The sequence below is a fragment of the Chenopodium quinoa genome, unplaced genomic scaffold, assembly GCF_001683475.1.
Source record: "Chenopodium quinoa cultivar QQ74 unplaced genomic scaffold, ASM168347v1, whole genome shotgun sequence".
Classification (NCBI taxonomy): domain Eukaryota; kingdom Viridiplantae; phylum Streptophyta; class Magnoliopsida; order Caryophyllales; family Amaranthaceae; genus Chenopodium; species Chenopodium quinoa.
In genome coordinates, this window is record NW_018744693.1 from 1,825,036 (window position 1) to 1,843,769 (window position 18,734).

At 33.5% G+C, this 18,734-nt stretch overlaps 2 protein-coding genes across 3 annotated transcripts; both read right to left on the reverse strand.

The window, feature by feature from the left end:
* Nucleotides 1–1,427: 1,427 nt before the first annotated feature.
* Nucleotides 1,428–6,423, reverse strand: LOC110702524 (phospholipase D gamma 1-like). 2 transcript variants are annotated; one of them, XM_021880242.1, is made up of 10 exons: nucleotides 4,871–6,397; nucleotides 4,346–4,462; nucleotides 4,006–4,200; nucleotides 3,619–3,867; nucleotides 3,448–3,516; nucleotides 3,204–3,351; nucleotides 2,579–2,727; nucleotides 2,264–2,437; nucleotides 1,972–2,169; nucleotides 1,428–1,865 (listed from the first exon to the last, which is right to left on the reverse strand). In XM_021880242.1, the coding sequence occupies exons 1-10, from the start codon at nucleotides 5,813–5,815 to the stop codon at nucleotides 1,572–1,574; spliced, it is 2,538 nt and encodes an 845-aa protein (XP_021735934.1). In that variant the 5' UTR covers nucleotides 5,816–6,397; the 3' UTR covers nucleotides 1,428–1,571. The 2 variants fall into 2 exon arrangements, with proteins under 2 accessions (XP_021735934.1, XP_021735935.1); XM_021880243.1 differs by lacking the exon at nucleotides 1,972–2,169 and having other exon boundaries at nucleotides 4,871–6,423.
* Nucleotides 6,424–8,155: 1,732 nt separating this feature from the next.
* LOC110702525 (homeobox protein HD1-like) lies at nucleotides 8,156–13,232 on the reverse strand. Its single transcript, XM_021880244.1, has 5 exons — nucleotides 12,349–13,232; nucleotides 12,132–12,252; nucleotides 9,038–9,231; nucleotides 8,790–8,921; nucleotides 8,156–8,678 (listed from the first exon to the last, which is right to left on the reverse strand). Exons 1-5 carry the CDS (start codon nucleotides 12,667–12,669, stop codon nucleotides 8,538–8,540), a joined length of 909 nt encoding a protein of 302 aa, XP_021735936.1. The 5' UTR covers nucleotides 12,670–13,232; the 3' UTR covers nucleotides 8,156–8,537.
* Between the last annotated feature and the right edge of the window lie 5,502 nt (nucleotides 13,233–18,734).

The following is an 18,734-nucleotide window of genomic DNA, read 5'->3' on the forward strand; positions in this document are numbered from 1 at the left end:
TTGAGATTGCTCTGCTTTCCCCTGACTTCCTTGGTTTGACCAGGGTTCGAACCCTTGGCTAGCCCCCCTGGCTCTGTCACAATCGGACCCTTATCTACCTTAGGAGCTCTTCTACGTGGAGGGGGTTTTTTGACCATCATCCACGAACCATAGTCTTCCCTCTCCATCGTCTCGATGACCTTGACAGGGCTATTGTCATTAGCCCCCTTAGCAGCTTCTTCCACATGATCCTCTATCCCCAAAGCAAGGCTATCATTAGCAGGACAATTATCACCTTGATGCCCAATAATTTTTCCACAGTTGAAGCATATCATACGAAGTCCTTCGTATTGTATCTTCCAAGTACGACCCTTAAGCCAAAATTTAGATAATAATGGCTTAGATAAGTCCAACTCCACACTTAATCTAGTAAATTGACCACGCTGAGCTTGTTCAGTGTTGTGATCAATTCTGATTACTTTACCAATCAGTCCACCAATCTTATGAAGGAATTCCTTATCGAAGTACTCCACGGACAGGTTTGGAATTCGCACCCACGCAGTGAGAAACCTCATAGGAGCATTATCTGGGATGAAATTAGGCACCCATTTGCGAATCGTTAAGTAGTTATCATCTAGCATCCACGGACCTTGGGTCAACACATGATTATAATCATCCACACTCGAGAATCGAGCAATGAAAAATTCATGGCCAATGTCTGTTAGCACTAATCCCCCTTTCAATTCCCATTTTCTCTTCAAACGTTTCATAAGGGACATGTACCCAATCTTGCTATCAAACATTTTGATAATAAGAGTGTGTTTCCAAGGTTGTCGAAGCCTTCGCTTTTCTTCCTTGGTTAACAAAATCACAGGGCACTTTGGATCCCCAATGACATCTGCTGGAGCTTCATCATCATCCGAAACATCGTCATCCTCCTCAGCGTTTTGGAAATGAAGATTTCTTTCTTTGCTCAATTCATTGTTTACCATATCTTTGAAAGATATAGCGTTTTGGACAGGACTATGAACCCGAACTGGAGAATTTCCACCCCTTGGAGGAGAAGATTCATTCCCAAAGATGATGTGATTGATTTTTCTCTTCGATTTCTTGATAGAACGATGTATTAAGTCCCTTTCCTCAGTTGAGTGTTCAGTGTCTGGAGGTTTTGGAGGATGATTTCCAACATACGTAAGCTTATCTTGAGAGGGATTTTCCCTTACAAGGATAGGTTTCGCAGAGAGCATTTCAGAGAGCAGTAAATCAATGTCTTAATACACTTTATAACTTTATTCACCACATTGTTGTTTAAAATTGATTAATGGGGAAGTACATAACAATCAATAAACAAAGTCATAATAGCATTCCAAAAAAATTAATAAAAAAAGGAAAAATAATATAATAACCTTAGGTCAAGCAAATACATGGCAAACTAAGCCCAACCCAAAAGAGCCACAATTTATCATCACTTATTCATTCAACTTAAGCAAAGCTTACAAAATTCTCAATTAACTACAATTATCAAGTAAATCATGGGTATAATCAACCACCTAAATAACATTGTTTCAAAAAATTAGTGTTATGGTCAATGATCAAATTGTAAGATTTTCTTGAATACCAGAGAAGGTTCCCATGACTTTCCCACCTAAATCAGGAAATGTTTCATAACCAGGAAGTGGGCTAACAATTCCTGATTTATCAACTTGCAAAGGATACTTGAGAAGGTGCCCTTTCATCTCTGTTACCTCATCTGCAGCAAACTGTCTCCAGTTCTGCTCACCCATTGATCTTACTCGTCTCACACACTCGATACTCTCTGGCTCTGCATAGCAGTCTTCTACCTTTCCTAGGTGCTCGGTCCATAGTGACATCCTGTATCCATATATCTGCAATCATTGATGAAGTTTGTACATTTAGCTTATCAGAAGTGAATCACGCGTTTAACTTAAGATTAAACGCGTGCTATTAAAATTCATCCATATGCATATATACCTGTCCGCGTGGACTAGAATGTCTATTAGCCCAAGTATAGTTTGGCTGATATGCACCCATTGCGATTTCAGTGTCTCTAGTGCCTTCCATAGATCTCTGGTTGATGTTTGCAGAACCTAGGATCACATACTCATCGTCCACTATCATGCCTTTTGAGTGAACATAGATCATGAATCGTCGATTCTTGGTTGAAAGAGCCTATTATTGAAGGAAATATTGGTTTATAATGTGCTAAGACCAAACCACTTTTAAAGAGCTACATACAAATGAAGCTAGAAAATGAGATAATTACCTGAGGAGTAGTTCCATTTGGAGTACTACCAGGATCTCTAGCACGGTCATCTAGAACCTCACGGTTTCCTAGGCAAAAGAAATTCAAGAAGTCTTGAGGCTCATACATGCTGTCCATTCCTGTTTCTTCCAAAGCTTTGTAGATCATCTCATACATCATTTGCATTGTCTTGTACTGCAGTTCAAAAAGGGAAAAGCCGAGGAAATTTGGTTAATTGAAACTCAAATGTTGTAGAAAACTAGCAATTAGTAGCAAGTTCATGTCTATGATTGTGGCATAGTCAAGAAGCCTACAACTATACGATCTGCATTATACCTGCCAAAAAAGAATACGCTGCATGGCAAGACTTTTAGGGTCACCCTCTGGCCACATAGGAATGATAATGTATGCAGCAAACCTCTCATTTGCTTTTATTTTACTGACAATCTTAAGAGCAATTTCTACTGGTATCAAATTGTTTGCACCTGCTCAGAATAAGGAAAATACAGGGTCATGCAAGTTATCGGTCAAAAGAGTCATCCATTAACTATTACACAACAAGAAACTGAAGATTAATTTACATCCAAATAGCATTAGACATTGCCCCTCCCTCATACACCACATAAAAAAAGGAAAGGGAGCATATCCGATGATCTAAAATGGAGAAAATGCGTATATGTAATCCCCACATTGTTGAGAGTTATGATAGCTTGATTATATTAGAAACTATTGGTACACGATGGGATGGTCAAGTTCTATTATTTGCAACTCCAAGCTTAGTTTGCTAGTGAGTTAGGCTTAGCCAGTTAGCAAGATCGCCTTAGAGAATTCTAACACTAAAAAGAATTTCCTACTGCATAACACTTTGTATCTGTCATTGAGCTGATACGAAAGAAATTCAGAACTCTATTATCGTGCAATATTAAATGAGAATATCGAACACAGGATCGTGATAAATTACCTAAGTCTTTGTAAGAATCCCAATTATATGAGGAGCCAAGAAAGTATTGGTTCTCAACATAAATGTAATGCTGGGCAGAACGGATGGCATGTATATAAGCTGCTTGTATACTCATGTCTATGAGTACATTCTTTCCACACATAAGGTTCTGGTCCAACATACAGAAAAACCAAATGTTCGTTAACAGTCTATACTAAGAAGGGTTGTATATCCACATAAGTTAAGAGGAAGTCAAGATGCTAACCCATCGTATCCCATCTCTAGGATCCTTTGGAAATCCTTTCACAGAATTGGAGTCTATTGAGCGGAAAATCTGAGATAGTTTAGTTAATTAGTCAGTCAAACGTAACAGCTTTAAAAAAAATCTGGATATTTAAAAGAAAGTTTAAGAACCAACTGAAATAGATTAAGTTACCTGCACATGCCATGATTCCCTATCATCATGATTGTGTCTGATTACATCTTCTAGTTTGAGAATATCAGGAATCCTGTCTACTTGAAGTAGATGATCATCGTAAGATTTTGACATTTTTTGTAGCCCCCGAGGTTTTGAAGCCTTTAACCAACGCTCCTGGAAGTTGGCCAGGATATCATATGCAGCTGGACCGTCAATTTGACAGTGCAAATCATGCCAAGGTTCTCTAGGGCATCCATCAGTTGGACCCTGTAGAATAGAGGATCAATATATTTGCATGAAAATGCATCTACACACCTCAGTAACTATATGTTAAAGGCATCTCCATATTTTGACATCAATCTAGTGTATTAGACAGTAAAAGAGGAATTGAGAAGTATGATTTACAGTGAAGTTTGGCTGATGAAAGTCATCCTTGTGTACAGTCTGCAATGTTCTAAAAAGAGAATGCTCTGGTGTATCATATCGCCCTGAGCAGAGGTCAAGCCCGCCAACAAAAGCAATGATCTTTCTCCAGTTGTTGCCTGCATCAGCATCTACAATTACAGTTTTCTGATGATGGGTATAGATTGCTCCAGCTTCCTGATCATAGTATAATCAAAGGGACACATCGGATCAAATACAAAACTAATACAACTGTCCAGGTAAAATTACAAATACAGAATTGTACACTTATGAAGCAAAGAGAGACAATGATTTGATTCAGACAAAGTAGCATGTGAAATACCTGCTGCTTGATGATACTATGTCCTTTTCCTCCAGATCGTGGGCAAAGTATGACATGCACTGAGGAGTTCTTGAAGAATTGGAAAGTTACTTCATCATCTGTTGCTAAGATGCCTTGCTACACATCAGATGCACAAATCAGTAAAAAAAAACCTTTTTTACAGGACATGTATAAGAATCTAAAGATGGAAAATTAGGAAAACTGGTAAGGCCGAAGCAAATGATCCATAATAAGTAGAAACTAGGAGGGCAGCAATTCACAATTTGGCATTCTCATTGTGACAGAAAAAATGCATTTTCATATCCACTGCTCGACAATTGTCTATTCTAATAACCACTTCAGAAAAGTAAAAAAGGAAAAAAAAAATGGACATCAATCAAGCAGAAAAGTGGAAAGTGGAAAGTGCAATGTACACTTCTAATAAGATTCCTCAAGTATTAGATACTAAGATTGAAAGAAAGTAATCTGGTCACAAGCAATACTCGCGAACAATAACAGTGAGAGTAGGCAGGAAAATCCACTTACAGTAGTAAAGTTCAGAATATTCTGAGAAGTAGGGTCATCCCACAAAAGGAGCAGCACCCTTACACCCTCCTGTGCTTTAGCCTTGAGAAGAGCTCCTAAAGTGATCCCCGAGCCATCTCTAGCATCACGAACAAGTTTGACAAGGTGGGTTACAGACCACCCAGTAAGGTACACCAATCGACGAGCATGAGAAATAGCATTCAAGATATCCCTCCAGCATTTCCCATGCACATAATGCATATCATTGTCAAGCCTAAAATCAGGAAGCATACCATCCTCAACATGTGCATCTTGGTAAAGTGTTAATCTATTCCCTTGTCTAAGTGGAAAATAAGTCCTAGGAACACCATAATAAGTAGGACCAGGACCAACACCCAAATGATAAAGATTCATTCTATGCACCGGTATATACTGAATCGAAACACTCAGGACTGCTCCTGTCTCCCAATTCTGTCCATTCGCCTTAACAACAGGAAAGTACCCCTCAATCCTTTCACCTGAGTATAACTGTTGTGCTGGTATACCAACAGCACCCATAATCTGAGCACCTACAACATCATCATCTTTGACTACAAATTGTAATTCTGCAGCAGTATGTGCAACAGGCACAAAGAAATGCTGCATCCATACTGGGTTATCATCATTCCTCATCACAAAAGTTCTGGCAATAATAGCACCAGCAACAGATACAATGACATAAGGATCACTTGTTAACCTCTTCGAGGATCCCATAATTGATAAACCCCCTAGTAAATTAGTCAAGGTTTTATGAAACATGTCCATATTAGGAAGGTTCCTAGCCTCCTTAACCCAAATGTCTAAATGCCCATGTAACAGCATAACTTTTAGAGACCCTTGAGAGGTCTGAAATGGCAAGTACTCAGTTCCTTGACCATGTTGTGAGCCATTAAAGGAAGGTGAATGAACTTGACTAAAATGTGCCATATTTTTTTTTTACACAATCTTCAAAAATCAATCTTTTTTTAGAAATACTGCTAATTAAGCAATCAAAACCCAACAAAAAGTTCCTAATTCTGTTTCTTTCTGATTAAATTTGATTGCAGAATGATTAAAGCTGTCAAATTAACCAAAGAATGAACAATATAATCTACAAAATAGTCTGAAAAGCTGATAAATCTGTCAAATTTACCTGATTTATGAGCTGTATAAATGTGGGTGTGTGCCAAGATTACAAAAATCACGCTTACAAGTAGAAAAATCTTGATTAAAAGAGCCCTAATGAACTGGGAAGTTGAAGAATTGAAAGAATCAATAAAAAAGATTGAATTTTGAATGATTGGAAGAGAGTGGGAAGCCAGAAATAAGTTGTTGGGCACATTAATTTGAATAAGATCTTGCATTGACAAAAGTCAACAAGATAGACTAGGCTGCTGTTTGATTATTAAATGATTCAAAATTGTTCAATATTTGCAAATTGGTAGAAAATTAAATTAGATTAATTATAGAGAGATGGGTTAAGGAAACTTCTAAGTAAAAGAGTTGATGTCAAATTGGTTGATCAATAGTTGCGACTTTCTAGTTTGGCTGCACCTTAAAGCTACAAATAGTTTGCTGCAATCTGTTTTTACAGTTGAAGTCCTGTGCTGTTCCCGTGCTTGTTTTTAAGGTTTTTTTTTTGAAGATAGAAAATTGGACGAACTATTGATAAACTTGAGGACTCTATGAAAGTCTACTATGTTTACCAAATTTTTAGTTATTTCATGAAAAAAATGCTCAAGATAAATAAACCTAGATCAGATAAATTTGAGAAGAATAAAAAAATAAAGAGAAATTTGATAAGAGTCATCTATGTTCAATTGAATGCCTATAAAAACATAAATAAAAAAATAAAAAAGTTCAATTGGTCGATGGTGTCTCTAAGCAAAAGTAACTTTTTCATTTTCGCTTCAAAGTCAATTTTTCAACTAGTTGAGATATTTATTTACGAAACAAATTTTATTATATGACTAATGAGATTTCAAAAGTTAATAAAAAATCATTGACCAAACAGGCTTTTAAACATACTCTCTTCGTTTCTGAATAGTTGAAACAATTTTAATTTTCTTGTTTAAACATCCATGTAATCTTATTTCTTGTTGTTTGGTTTTCAAAGAGTTATTGAAAGTTTCACTAATCCGCGAAAATTTAATAAAATAATTATTTGTAACTTTTTTTCCTTCTTATACTACTCTAAAAAAGCTAAACTTTCTTTTTTTTCAAAAAATAAAAATAAATACTCGTAGAAAAAATTCGATAATTTTGTCAACCAAGCAACTTCACTCTTTCATTTTCAAGCAAGAAAGCACTAGATCGAAAAACACAACAAAGACGGTACAAAATCCTCGTTTTCATCTATTCAATGATAGGCGTGTTTCCGTAACAATCATACGATGAATGGAATTGAATCGTTCCAAGTATAAAATGGGACACACTACATGAGGGAGACGAATAGAGGATCCTCTTGTGAGTTGTGACAACCTTCATCACAACTTCACAATCAACCATTTTGCATTGACTTGGTTTATAGTTTTCATATATGCCAAATACTACTAACAATTATAGGTCATTAGACTATTATGATATTATGATATATCCATCTTTCACTATGATATAATGAAACTCCAACATCATTTCAATGTAATATATCCATCTATATATTGTACGGCGCTAACTTTGCCAAGTGATGGTCAACAACATTCACATCCCTCTCTCCCTCTAATTATAGATGAAATGTTCTTCACATTTTGACTCTACACGTTTGTCAATGCATTACTTAATTTTTTTTTAAAGGGATTATCAATGCATTACTTGACCATAAAAGACATAATTGCATATTAGTAAGAAATGAAGTATAGCTATTGAAATATTGAACATTAATAAACTACTTATTGATACGGATTAAATAAGACTTAACATGACTATGTTATGTTTGATATATTGATAGTAACATAAAAATTCTCTCAATTTATATGTAGTGCAAAGATTCCAAATAAGAAAAACAAAAAGGACCAAAGGAAGCACTCCGTATTATATATTTTTGGATTGGAAAACTTTTCTAAGTTGCTTAATTAAACTGCCCTTTGTCTAGTAGACAATATGCTTTGCCATACTCATCAGCTATATAGCCTTGAACTTGGGCTAAATCAACCCTCAAAGTCGAAAATGGAAATGATGATAACTATGCTAGTCCTTTAACAATGATGAGAAGGGAAATAGATTCAACGAACCCAAGATCATAACATCACATGTGCCTTGGCAATAGTCTCAAACAAAAGAAATCATGAGTGAAAGTAACTTTCAACCATAGGAGGACTAAGTATATTGAAAAGATCAGATCATAATAATAGGATATATGAAGAAGTAGTATATTACATCATTACTAAGAATCCAAAAGACCTAATCTGATCCCCTCTATGCATTATCATTTTTCTTTACACCAGACTGTTGAGCGAAGTCGCATATCCTGCATCCTAACAGTAATTCCATGATTGAATTTCAGTATATATATCACAAAAGTAACAGTGGTTTTGGTTAGATTGATATCAACCTGCACGAGAAGTTACATACAAACTGATGGAAACGCGATACAAAAACGTATATTTGCATATGATCTTCTGGTCTGATCTGTATGTCATTCTGCAGGAATGAATCAGGTGGGATGGCCTGTTTACCGCTTGCGCTTGGATTTGAGAGTATTTGCAGACTGAGAGTTGTTATGCCAGTTGCGCTTCCTTTGGTTGATAAACCAGTTGTTAATCTGCTTGAGTTGTAACCCTGTTTCCTCAACTAGTTTCGCCTTGTCATCTTCCTGTAATCATAAAAAGCAGGCATTACAGGTTGCTGTCAACAAAAAATATAAATCTGATGAAAGTTACAAACCATGAAGGGATATATATGCAGATTGAGTAGTGTATCTTACAGTAGGATAAGGCCACTTCGAATGCTGTTGCCACCATGCCTTAAGAACAGAAGTGGTATCCCCTGGTAGTTTCCCAGCTCGCCTTTTGCGCAGAATTTCCTCTCTGACATCTTCGATTCTGGACTTGAACCCCTGCAAAGACATTGTTCTTCAATCATTAAACAACAAAAGCAATCTCTATATATAGAAAAAATCTGGACTCTTTGGATGACTTATACTCCTGTTGAACAGTGTGCAGATTCAATTACCTGCTTCAACTCGATCTTGAGTTCATGACGCACTCTTTCCATGAGAGACCTCTCAGATTCAGTAGGAAGTAAAGGCCCGAATCCCATCATGTCATGTGCATCTCCCCCAGATGACTGATCCATAGAGTATTCCAACTGCAAATCATCCTCATCATCGGACATTGTTGCACCTGTTCCTTCTCCTAGAGTCGCGCCTACAATTGTCAAATAGAAAATGCTCGTTACAGCGTAACATCTAACAAGGAATGTAACAGCAAATCAGTAGATAGAATAGCATGCAATTATGCAAATCATAAGCAGAAAGAATAACACAAGTTAATATATGTTACTAACACAAAATATTAGCAAACTGATTTCGAAAATGCCTATGCATTAGCTGCCCTTCAGAATTAGAAAATTCGGATAATATGACTGCTATACATCAGTTTTAGCTATCTTTTTTATGTTTAGTGTTCATCCATCTTGATCAGTGGAAAAAAAGGAGTTTGAGAAAGAACACATATACATACTATATAAGTAATAAATTTGATATTGTGACTAATTGGTGCTCCTACTTTATCTTTATGTTATGAAATTGGCATATAACCCAAGTTTTAAGTGCAATATTTCCGTCATACCACTTACATGCACATATATTACACTCAGTTAGTTGGCTCTAAAGCTCAAAATATAAAGTTGTCACACTTAATCCACTCAAATATTGGTTCTGTATGCATGCTTTGATGCACAATACATGCAAGTATAAGCACATGCTTAGAAATCTTCTTTGTGAGCAAAAGTTATGGTGGATGACCACATCTTTTATGTAAGCGCCAAAATAGATCATCTCATTTTTATGTAAAAAAAATGAAATGATGCTTATTTTTATTGGTAAATGTTACTCCATAAGTGAATGGTCCACCACTTTTGTATTTAATTTAGAAATAAATAGAGAAATGTAAACCAATAAAAACAAAGATCATTCATATCGGCACACAAAGTAATATGACATGCTCATATCTTTTTTACATTTGATAGAGACCAAACCCTCCTCACAAGTTCCATTATTCTCAGCTCCCCATTTTATATAATACTCCAATTAAATATGCTATTTTCTTTAAAAAAAAAAAAAAATTACTCTCCTCCTAGAGATTCCTTACTCATCAAGTAACAAATTCTTAATTTCTTAATTAATCAATGAATGTTGAATTGGCCAATCTCCCTAAGTTCTTTAAAATTGGACAATGACAAGTAAACAGTTGATTAATTATATAATAAGATTCTAAAACACGCATTCTCTTACATCAACATTGACAATGGCTTTTAAAAAAAAAAAAAAAAAAAACTATTAAACTGTCACTAATTTTTCAACATGAATAATTAAGGAATAATACCTAAGTTTTCTAGCTAACAAGCACAACTTGACAAATAATGTGTTAGCGAGAATTTCACAATTTCAACCACTAATTAATTACTTTATACGAGTACATACTAGCTAAATTAGACCTCAAAGTATCACATATGAAGTAAGTATGTAATACTTTCTTCACAATTGATACCAAAAAAAAAAAAAAAAAAAAAAAAAAAAAACTAATCTAGAGTGAAAATGTTCAAGTTGTGTCAAATTTATTTGTTATGAATTTCAATTATACCATTATAATGTAACAAAGTAATCACAAATAAGATAAGCAAATCTAGTGGTTATGATTGCATTGTTACAATGGATTTAACATTGACAATCATTGTAAATAAATCCCAACCGGCCATTACCAAATCAATCACCATGCATGTTAGATTAAACAAAAAGTGAAAGTCATATCAATCTAATTTATAAATCAATGTGCTCAAACAACCCCACTTCAATATCTTTGGAAAAACAAAGGAAAATATCTTTTTACTGTTAATCTAGATTGACATGACATAATGAGATATCAAATTATGTTTTTGTATTTTTCTATTAAAAAAAGTACTCCTTAATTAATTTTAAAGTCATAACATTATTATACTAGCACTATTCACATAGTTCATTGTAATCATCTATTATTTGTATTATACTTGTACGGAGTATATGCAAGGAAATTACATTATTATTATTATTATTATAAGGTTTTGTTAGATTCATCTTTACATGTGATATACTTTATATCGTCTAAACATTAATTATTTTTCCTCGGACACTAATTGTCTATTTTTATTTTATTTTTTAATTTTTTTACAAACATGAAAAGATAAAGTGTACTCGAAAAAAGACCTAAAATGCTACTCTGTACCAAAATATCTTACCTAATAGTAACAACTACTCATAACAAATGAATGCTTGACCACATCATATTGTTAAGTAAATAGTAATCTTCATTAATCAACTAATCAATCATTCAATACTTTCTAGATAACACCAACAATAATATTCGATTATTGGGTGTACCTTTCGATTTGTGATTGGTTGGGGTTGAAGCTAAGACATAATAATATATGTATAGTATACATCTTGCTTAATTTGTTAACCCTTCTTCTTCTTCTTCTTCCCTCCCTTCCTCACCAACTAACTATCTTCTCCTAACTATAAATTAAAATTTCCTTTTCAATGGGACCCACTTCCACCCACCCTTTTGTTTGTCAACACAAGCAATTGCAAAAACCTCCAATTTTGTCATGGATAATTTTTATTTATTTATTATATATATATTTATTTGTTGCCCACCAAACTAATCAATCATCAGAATAGTGAAACATAGGAAACCCAAATGTATGCAAACTTCATTAATCAAGCAAAATGGATAGAATATTATTATATCATATGTTTTGTTTATAATATACAATATCATATGTATGTTTCTTGAATTTTATACATGTATTGTTATATTTTTTCTAATGGTCTTTTTCACCGCACCATATAATAATAATAATAATAATAATAATAATAATAATAATAATAATAATAATAATAATACTTGTATATGACACATACATTGATTTATACAGTCATACATAGATCTAATAAAATATGTACTCTCTATTCGAAATACGAAGTAAATTATTACTGTTACTATCACCGTATAATTTAAACTAGTAATTCGACAACTAAATTCAGATAAAGGCAATATCGAGGACATACCAGTAAGATTTTGCAAATTTTGTTCGATTTCACGGCATGCCATGACAGCTTCAACAGCATGGACTCTAACATGATTTTGTAGCTGCTCTTTGAATGAACACAGCACCAACAAATATTGTGCCTAAAAAAAAAAACACCCCAAATCATTAATTTAACTTTTCAAATCACAAACTATATATTATAATAAAAAATAGATGATTATTATTAGAATTATTACCAAAAAGTTGTCAAGGTCTTGGCGTTCATGAGGAGAGAGAGAGTGATTATGTTGAGAATTAGTAGCATAAGAACGAAATAAATTATGAGATTGATTATATTGAGCTTCAATTAAAGGCAACTGATCAATTGGTGTTGCAACTCTCAAACAAGCTACATGAGCCGCTAACAGCTGTTCATACAGCGGATGTGTCGCAATTTCAGCTTTTAGCTGTCTATATTGATCGGAAAACGCCATTTCTCCGGCCATCAATCCGCTAAAACCACCACCACTTCCGCCTCCGCTTCCGCCTCCCATCATCCCTAACCCCTGTTCCTGCATTTTTCTTTAAAAACCCTAAAAATTGAAAACTAGATTTTGATGGAATCAATCAAAACCTTCAAAAGGGTACTTGAATTAGGTGATTATATGAAATGGGTATGAAGAAAAAATGAGAAAAAATTAGGAGAGAGAAAGTTTAAGGTAGAGAGAGAAAGAGGGGAAAAAAGAGGGAAGAAGGAGTAATAATAATATAGGGAGAGGACCACAAATATAGGGTGAGAAAAAATGAAGGAAAGAGAGAGAGAGAGATTGCTTTAAACTTACTGCTAAATCAGTAAATCAGATAGTGAACACTGAACTGTAATATAAAAACCTAGAGAGAGAAAGACAGATTATATTTTATGATATGATAAATTTATTGGGATCTGAGACAAACAGTATGTAAGCTTTTTATAAATTTGTTTTTCTAGCTGAAAAATGAAGTTAATATTATAAAGTTTTTTTGATTCTTATATATAATGAATCCAGAAGATGCTGATCATATGAAAGTATAACAGAGGAGAGAGATTTTGAAGAGAGAGAAAGAGAGGTTGGTTGGTTTAGAGAGAGAGAGAGAAGGAAGAAAGAGATCATTAGTATGAAAGGGAAGGGAGAGAGAGAAAGATGATCAAGATTATTAAAAAAAGCTGTTTGGCTGTGTCTGTGATCCTGACATCTTGGCTGCTTTTTTCTCTGATTTTTTTTTTTTTTTTTTTTTTTTTTTAAGTTTTAGCTTTTTAGTTTAACCTCTTTTGTGGTATCTAATCTCTATCAAAAACTAAAGTGTTACTTGGGATCAAATCAAAAGATGAGTATTATTGTGTAGGAGGAGTATAATGGACCACTATTTTATTTCTTACAACTTTATTGGTTTTGCGTCTTAGGAGAGTTACAAATGACAAATAATGAAAATGAAATAATGAATTAGGATTTTAAGTCTTAAAAATGTGTGTAATACTGCAAAATTTTAACCAACTAAACTAGTTATTCTGCGGTATCTGTGCTTTGTTGGTGAATGATGATACATTGAGGCATTTAATTTCTACATGTTTGGAAAATAATAAACTTGTAATTAATTATTTTAAAATTTTGTTAGAAAGTTGTTGGGTTGATTGAGTTATGTTTATGGAGTATTTGATTTGAGTTCTTAGAATGAATTTAGGGGGTCATACGTACAGAATATAAATATGATTTGTCGACTTTAGCTTTTCTTGGGAGGGGCCTAAATGGAGGGGTGGATCACATAGTTATCATATTGTGATCCACCCTTTTCTTCACAACTTTTATTTATAGGGGGGTTATATCTTATCATGCTATCGAAGAAAACTAGATGTATATCTAATCATGTAAAGTAACGATAAGTTATTATTCATTACACACATGTTATCTCTACTTATAATGGTTGTAGTAAAGCGAAATGTAGAGAATTGATTGACAGATATTACCACAGATAGTAAGATAGACGATGGTGTTATCATAAGCGACAAAATAACATAATGTTGTTGAGATGAGTCTTGAAACCAATACATGTGTTATAATGTAGTCTCACAAATACTGCATTAAAAACAATCATCAATAAGATCCTCAAATTGATCTCACCACCATAAAATGAATTCACAAGAACAAATTATATGAACATAGATAACACGTGATGGAAATAGAAATGATAGACATTTGGTTAATAAATATGTGGCAGTTGTATGCTTCTTTATATAACCAATCAAGCATTTTCATGCATGAATGAAGGGGTTTTTTTTTTTTTTGACAACAATGAATGAAGGGTTATAAATTAGAAAGGGGTATGAAATTGTAACGTAACTTTAACTTGAGAGTTTAAATAAAAGAAAAGATGAATATGCCAGACAAATGGGGCTCCTTTGTCTTCAGCCAGTGTCTGATTTACACTACCTTTATCAATTTTGTCATCTTCTTCACCCTTTTTTTTATTTAAGTCAAACATTGTTTACATGAAAGCCTTTTCTATTTTATTTTTTTAATTAAGGGTACATGATAGCTTTTATTTCAAATGATTTGACAAAAGAAATTGCTGCCATTGTGTTCACCGTTCACCCATATGTGATATAGTACCAGTAAAATTATGTGATGATTAAGTTCCTAATGTTGGGGTGCCATAAGAAAAAAAAAAGGAACAGTTGTATAATTTGTACTCCGTATAAGAGTATATCTGTGTGTTTTTATTCGTATGTGATTTTTGTAAAAAGGTGTTTAAAAACAAATTTATGCAAGGTAAGTTAAAGTGAATAATATCATACTAATGTAAAATCAAGGTGAGCATATAACTTAATATATTGGACAGTGAAGAAGTCTTAACAATTGGTATTAGAGCCGAAGGCTTGGGAGCTGGACCTTAGTAGTGGGCAGAAGCCTTAGACGACACCAAACTAATGTGAAATCAAGACGAGAATCAGATGAATAGATGCAACATCCACTATATATCGACATACATCTAAATGAGTTTTTAAAAAGAATATACTGTAAGTAATACAAATACAAATACAAAATGAAAGTGATATATCATGTGTGATTATTAACCAAAAACAAATACATGGGTGGAAGTATACGGAAAAAAATATTCGTGAGTATTTCCTCAGTTCATTTTTACTTGACCTGTTTTTTTTATCACGCTTATCAATGCAAAATTTTAACGATCAATTACTTAATTCCTCCATAAGTAAAAGTTTTAAGAGTTATATATTATGATAGTACTTATTGAAACGAATCCAAAAAAATCATACATGAATATATTTTTTCTTACATATTATTCACAAAAGACGGTCAAGGTGATGATTAGTGTAAAAGTCAAAGTGGGTCAAGTAATAAAGAACGGAGGAAGTTTTATTTTTATCATCTAAATGCATAGAAGATTCTCCCATTCAATACAGTACAATGGTGATTAATACATACTACTATACGAGTAGTACATTTATCTTTAAGAGTATGTAATCCTTGTTCATTAATATGAGTAACTTCAATTTTTTTTTTTTTTTTAAACGGATGAGTAACCTCAATTATTCCTAAGAAATTAAGGAAAACCTTAATTACTTTACCAATTAGTAACTTTATTTTATTACTCCCTCTGTCCCTAAATTACATTCCTCTTTCTAGCATTTATTCCTCACATAATAGAGAGAAAGAGGAATGTAATTTAGGGACGGAGGGAGTATATACGAAATATATGAGTATGTACCGTCAATTTATACTTAGTATTTAAAAAAGCAAACCAAAAAAGACATATGTCATCATTCTATATTACACTTCTCTATCTTCTTCTTCAACTCAATGTGCCACATGTCGTTTTATATTTTTTATTTTTAATTATACAATTTTTCTTAACTCTTTCATTAAACACTTCATCTTCATCTCCCCTCTTTAAATTCTCTCTTTGATTTTAGTCCCTCGATCTTCTTTTTATTAAGTCTCATTTCAAATTAAAGTCCCAAAATTTTTATTTCTTTAATTATGTTTTCATTTACATATTACACTTATAATTATTTATTGGCATTTCCTCACTCATCTCTCGATGCAATTTTTTATGAACAAGTCGTGCATTGCACGAGCCAAAAGGCTAGTTAATTCAAAACATATAACCTCACTTGTTCATTTAATTTGAGTTTTTTTTTTTTTTTTTTGAAACACATTTAATTTGAGAAGTTCTTTATTTGTTTTAACTAATAAAAAGACAATTTCACTTATTTATAAGGATAAACCCATTATTTCTTTGGGGTAACCATATACCCCTCCTTTGTCATGGTAACCTCATTTGATTTGTTATATATAACCCTCGGCTTATTTGCTCAATTAATTGCATATGTGAAATGGTCACACCATCAACTAATGGCGTAGTTAACTATATACAAGAATTTGTGATGATAAAATATGTGAACAATTTTAAAGTCAACAAAGAGTGAGGAATTACATATTTTATTATTACCTCTATTTTTCCACAGATACAATGTACTCCGTATGATTAAAAAAAAAATAATAAAAATAAAAATAAAAATAAAATAAAGTCGTATATATTAGTATGTCTCAATTAATTAAAAAATAATCATTTAATACCTATTTTCTATGACATTGCATGTAACTCTTGATAATTAAGATATCATCTAATAACTCAATACTAACATAATTCTAAAATCATTTCCCATTAAAATTGAATAAATTAAATTAAAACAGAAGGAATACCAATAATAAACATACAAATATCCATAAGTAGTTGCTATATTCTCCTAGATGATGATATAATACACGAGAGAAACAACCAACCAACGGTTGCTGAGCCAATGTAGCCGACGTTGCAAACTATGAAATTAGAATAAACCAATTAAAGGGCTTTATATATCATCCAACAAAAGGTCACCAAATCAACCAAATATGTTTCAAGTCTCTATTAATTTATCAGAAATTTCGGCAGAGAGGAGATTAATCTTTAAATATTGTTGTTTCTTCACGTTTATACTCTTTGTTTGTTATGGCTTGAAAGATCGTCCATCGTACCAAACGTAGATTCAGCTATCGTGGCATTTAAGAATTCGTTTTTTTTTTTGTTACATTTCTTTTTTTCAAGGATGTCTATTTCAACATATGTGCCATAAAGATGTGAAGCCGTTTTCAACTAGTTTTCATCCCGTGTAATGTACATAATGTAATCTTACATAATGAACAATTATAGATGAGAAAATAAGTGTAATGTGATTATAATTAGAGGGTAACTTTAGTTTGCGTAAAATAACAGTTAAGAGTGTTAAGCCCAAGAATATGTTTTATACTCTATCACACTTCACGCCCCCTCGTATAAGAGCCCTTTGAAAGTGGAAGGTGGATGAGATTTAGACCTGTGGCTTTTGTGTCATGCTGGCTCCGATACTAGTTAGTGGACCAACTCAACCAAAAATTCAACCTTATATACTCTACCAAAGAATTTGATAAATAAAAATGGTTAAGTGAATAAGAGAATCCCTCGGGTAAATTGAGACTTATCTTACATCAAAGAAAACTGTAAATAAGAAAAGAATATACTTAATTGTTTGATTTTTTTTTTCTTTTTCTTTTTTCGAAAGAAAGGTTGCATTTATAAACCATTTTAAGGTTAGTTACAAAGATGGAGGTTGATTTCGCACAAAAGTCCGTGTTGACGTGGTTACTCTATATATTTTCAACTGATTTTTATTTTCTTTTTGACGAACTATTCTCTTTTGATTTTTATTTTAGAAGGAAAAATAAAATCTAATAATCCCACCTTTAGTTGGTCTTCCATAAACGACCCCATCTTTAGAAATTCTAAAAACAATTCCACCTTTGACCCCATCTTCCATTAAGACTCCCTTTTTATTTTATTTCTTCTTTCTAAATCTCTCTTTGGACCACCATAACACCACCTGAATTGCAACCCTTCCATGGCCACCCTCACCCCCACCCAGCACAACCTCAAAAACTCAAACCCAACCCACAAAAAAACCACCCCAAGCCCTGAAAAAACATCACCCAGCCCCAAAAACACCACTTAGCCCCGATACTCCACCCCCAACCCCGAATACTTCCATCCCCAGCCTGTAAAACCCCACCTAGCCCTGAACTCAGCCCCAAAAAACTCCACCCTATCCTCGAAAAACCCCACCTAGTCGGCTAGCCCTGAAAACTCCAACCACACTCCTGAAATAACCCTAACCACCCCTAAGAACTCCTCCCTCGTCACCATTTCTCTGTTGATGGTGGTATTTGATTTCCCCCTTTTTCTAAGGTTTGATTTAGATCTATTGTTGTTGATTTGTTGTTTGATTAATTGGATTGTATTTGGGTGGTTGCAGCGAGGGAGGAGATGGCGGATGCCGGAGCCATCGTGGAAGGGGAAAGCGAGCGGCTATGGGGCTGCTGGGGAGGGAAAGCAGGGTAGATTTTAATTAAAATTTTTAATAATAAAAAATAAGATAGACCTATTAAAATTTGCCACATGGCAGATAACCTAATAAATCCGGTTACCAACTTAAGAATACCGGTCAAGGATTGTTAATGAAGATCCATGTAAAAGGTGAGATTATTTCTAGAATTTCAAAAGGTGGGACTGT

What these genes read in the sequence shown, in the direction of transcription:
- LOC110702524 (XM_021880242.1), bottom strand. Translation starts at nt 5,815, where the DNA reads ATGGCACATTTTAGTCAAGTTCATTCACCTTCCTTTAATGGCTCACAA. An exon ending in ATAGTATCATCAAGCAGCAG is followed by an intron (nt 4,201 to 4,345) that starts GTATTTCACATG and finishes TACTATGATCAG; the next exon opens with GAAGCTGGAGCAATCTATAC. An exon ending in TTCATCAGCCAAACTTCACT is followed by an intron (nt 3,868 to 4,005) that starts GTAAATCATACT and finishes TCTATTCTACAG; the next exon opens with GGTCCAACTGATGGATGCCC.
- LOC110702525 (XM_021880244.1), bottom strand. Translation starts at nt 12,669, where the DNA reads ATGCAGGAACAGGGGTTAGGGATGATGGGAGGCGGAAGCGGAGGCGGA. An exon ending in AAGACCTTGACAACTTTTTG is followed by an intron (nt 12,253 to 12,348) that starts GTAATAATTCTA and finishes TTTTTTTTTTAG; the next exon opens with GCACAATATTTGTTGGTGCT. An exon ending in AAATTTGCAAAATCTTACTG is followed by an intron (nt 9,232 to 12,131) that starts GTATGTCCTCGA and finishes TGACAATTGTAG; the next exon opens with GCGCGACTCTAGGAGAAGGA.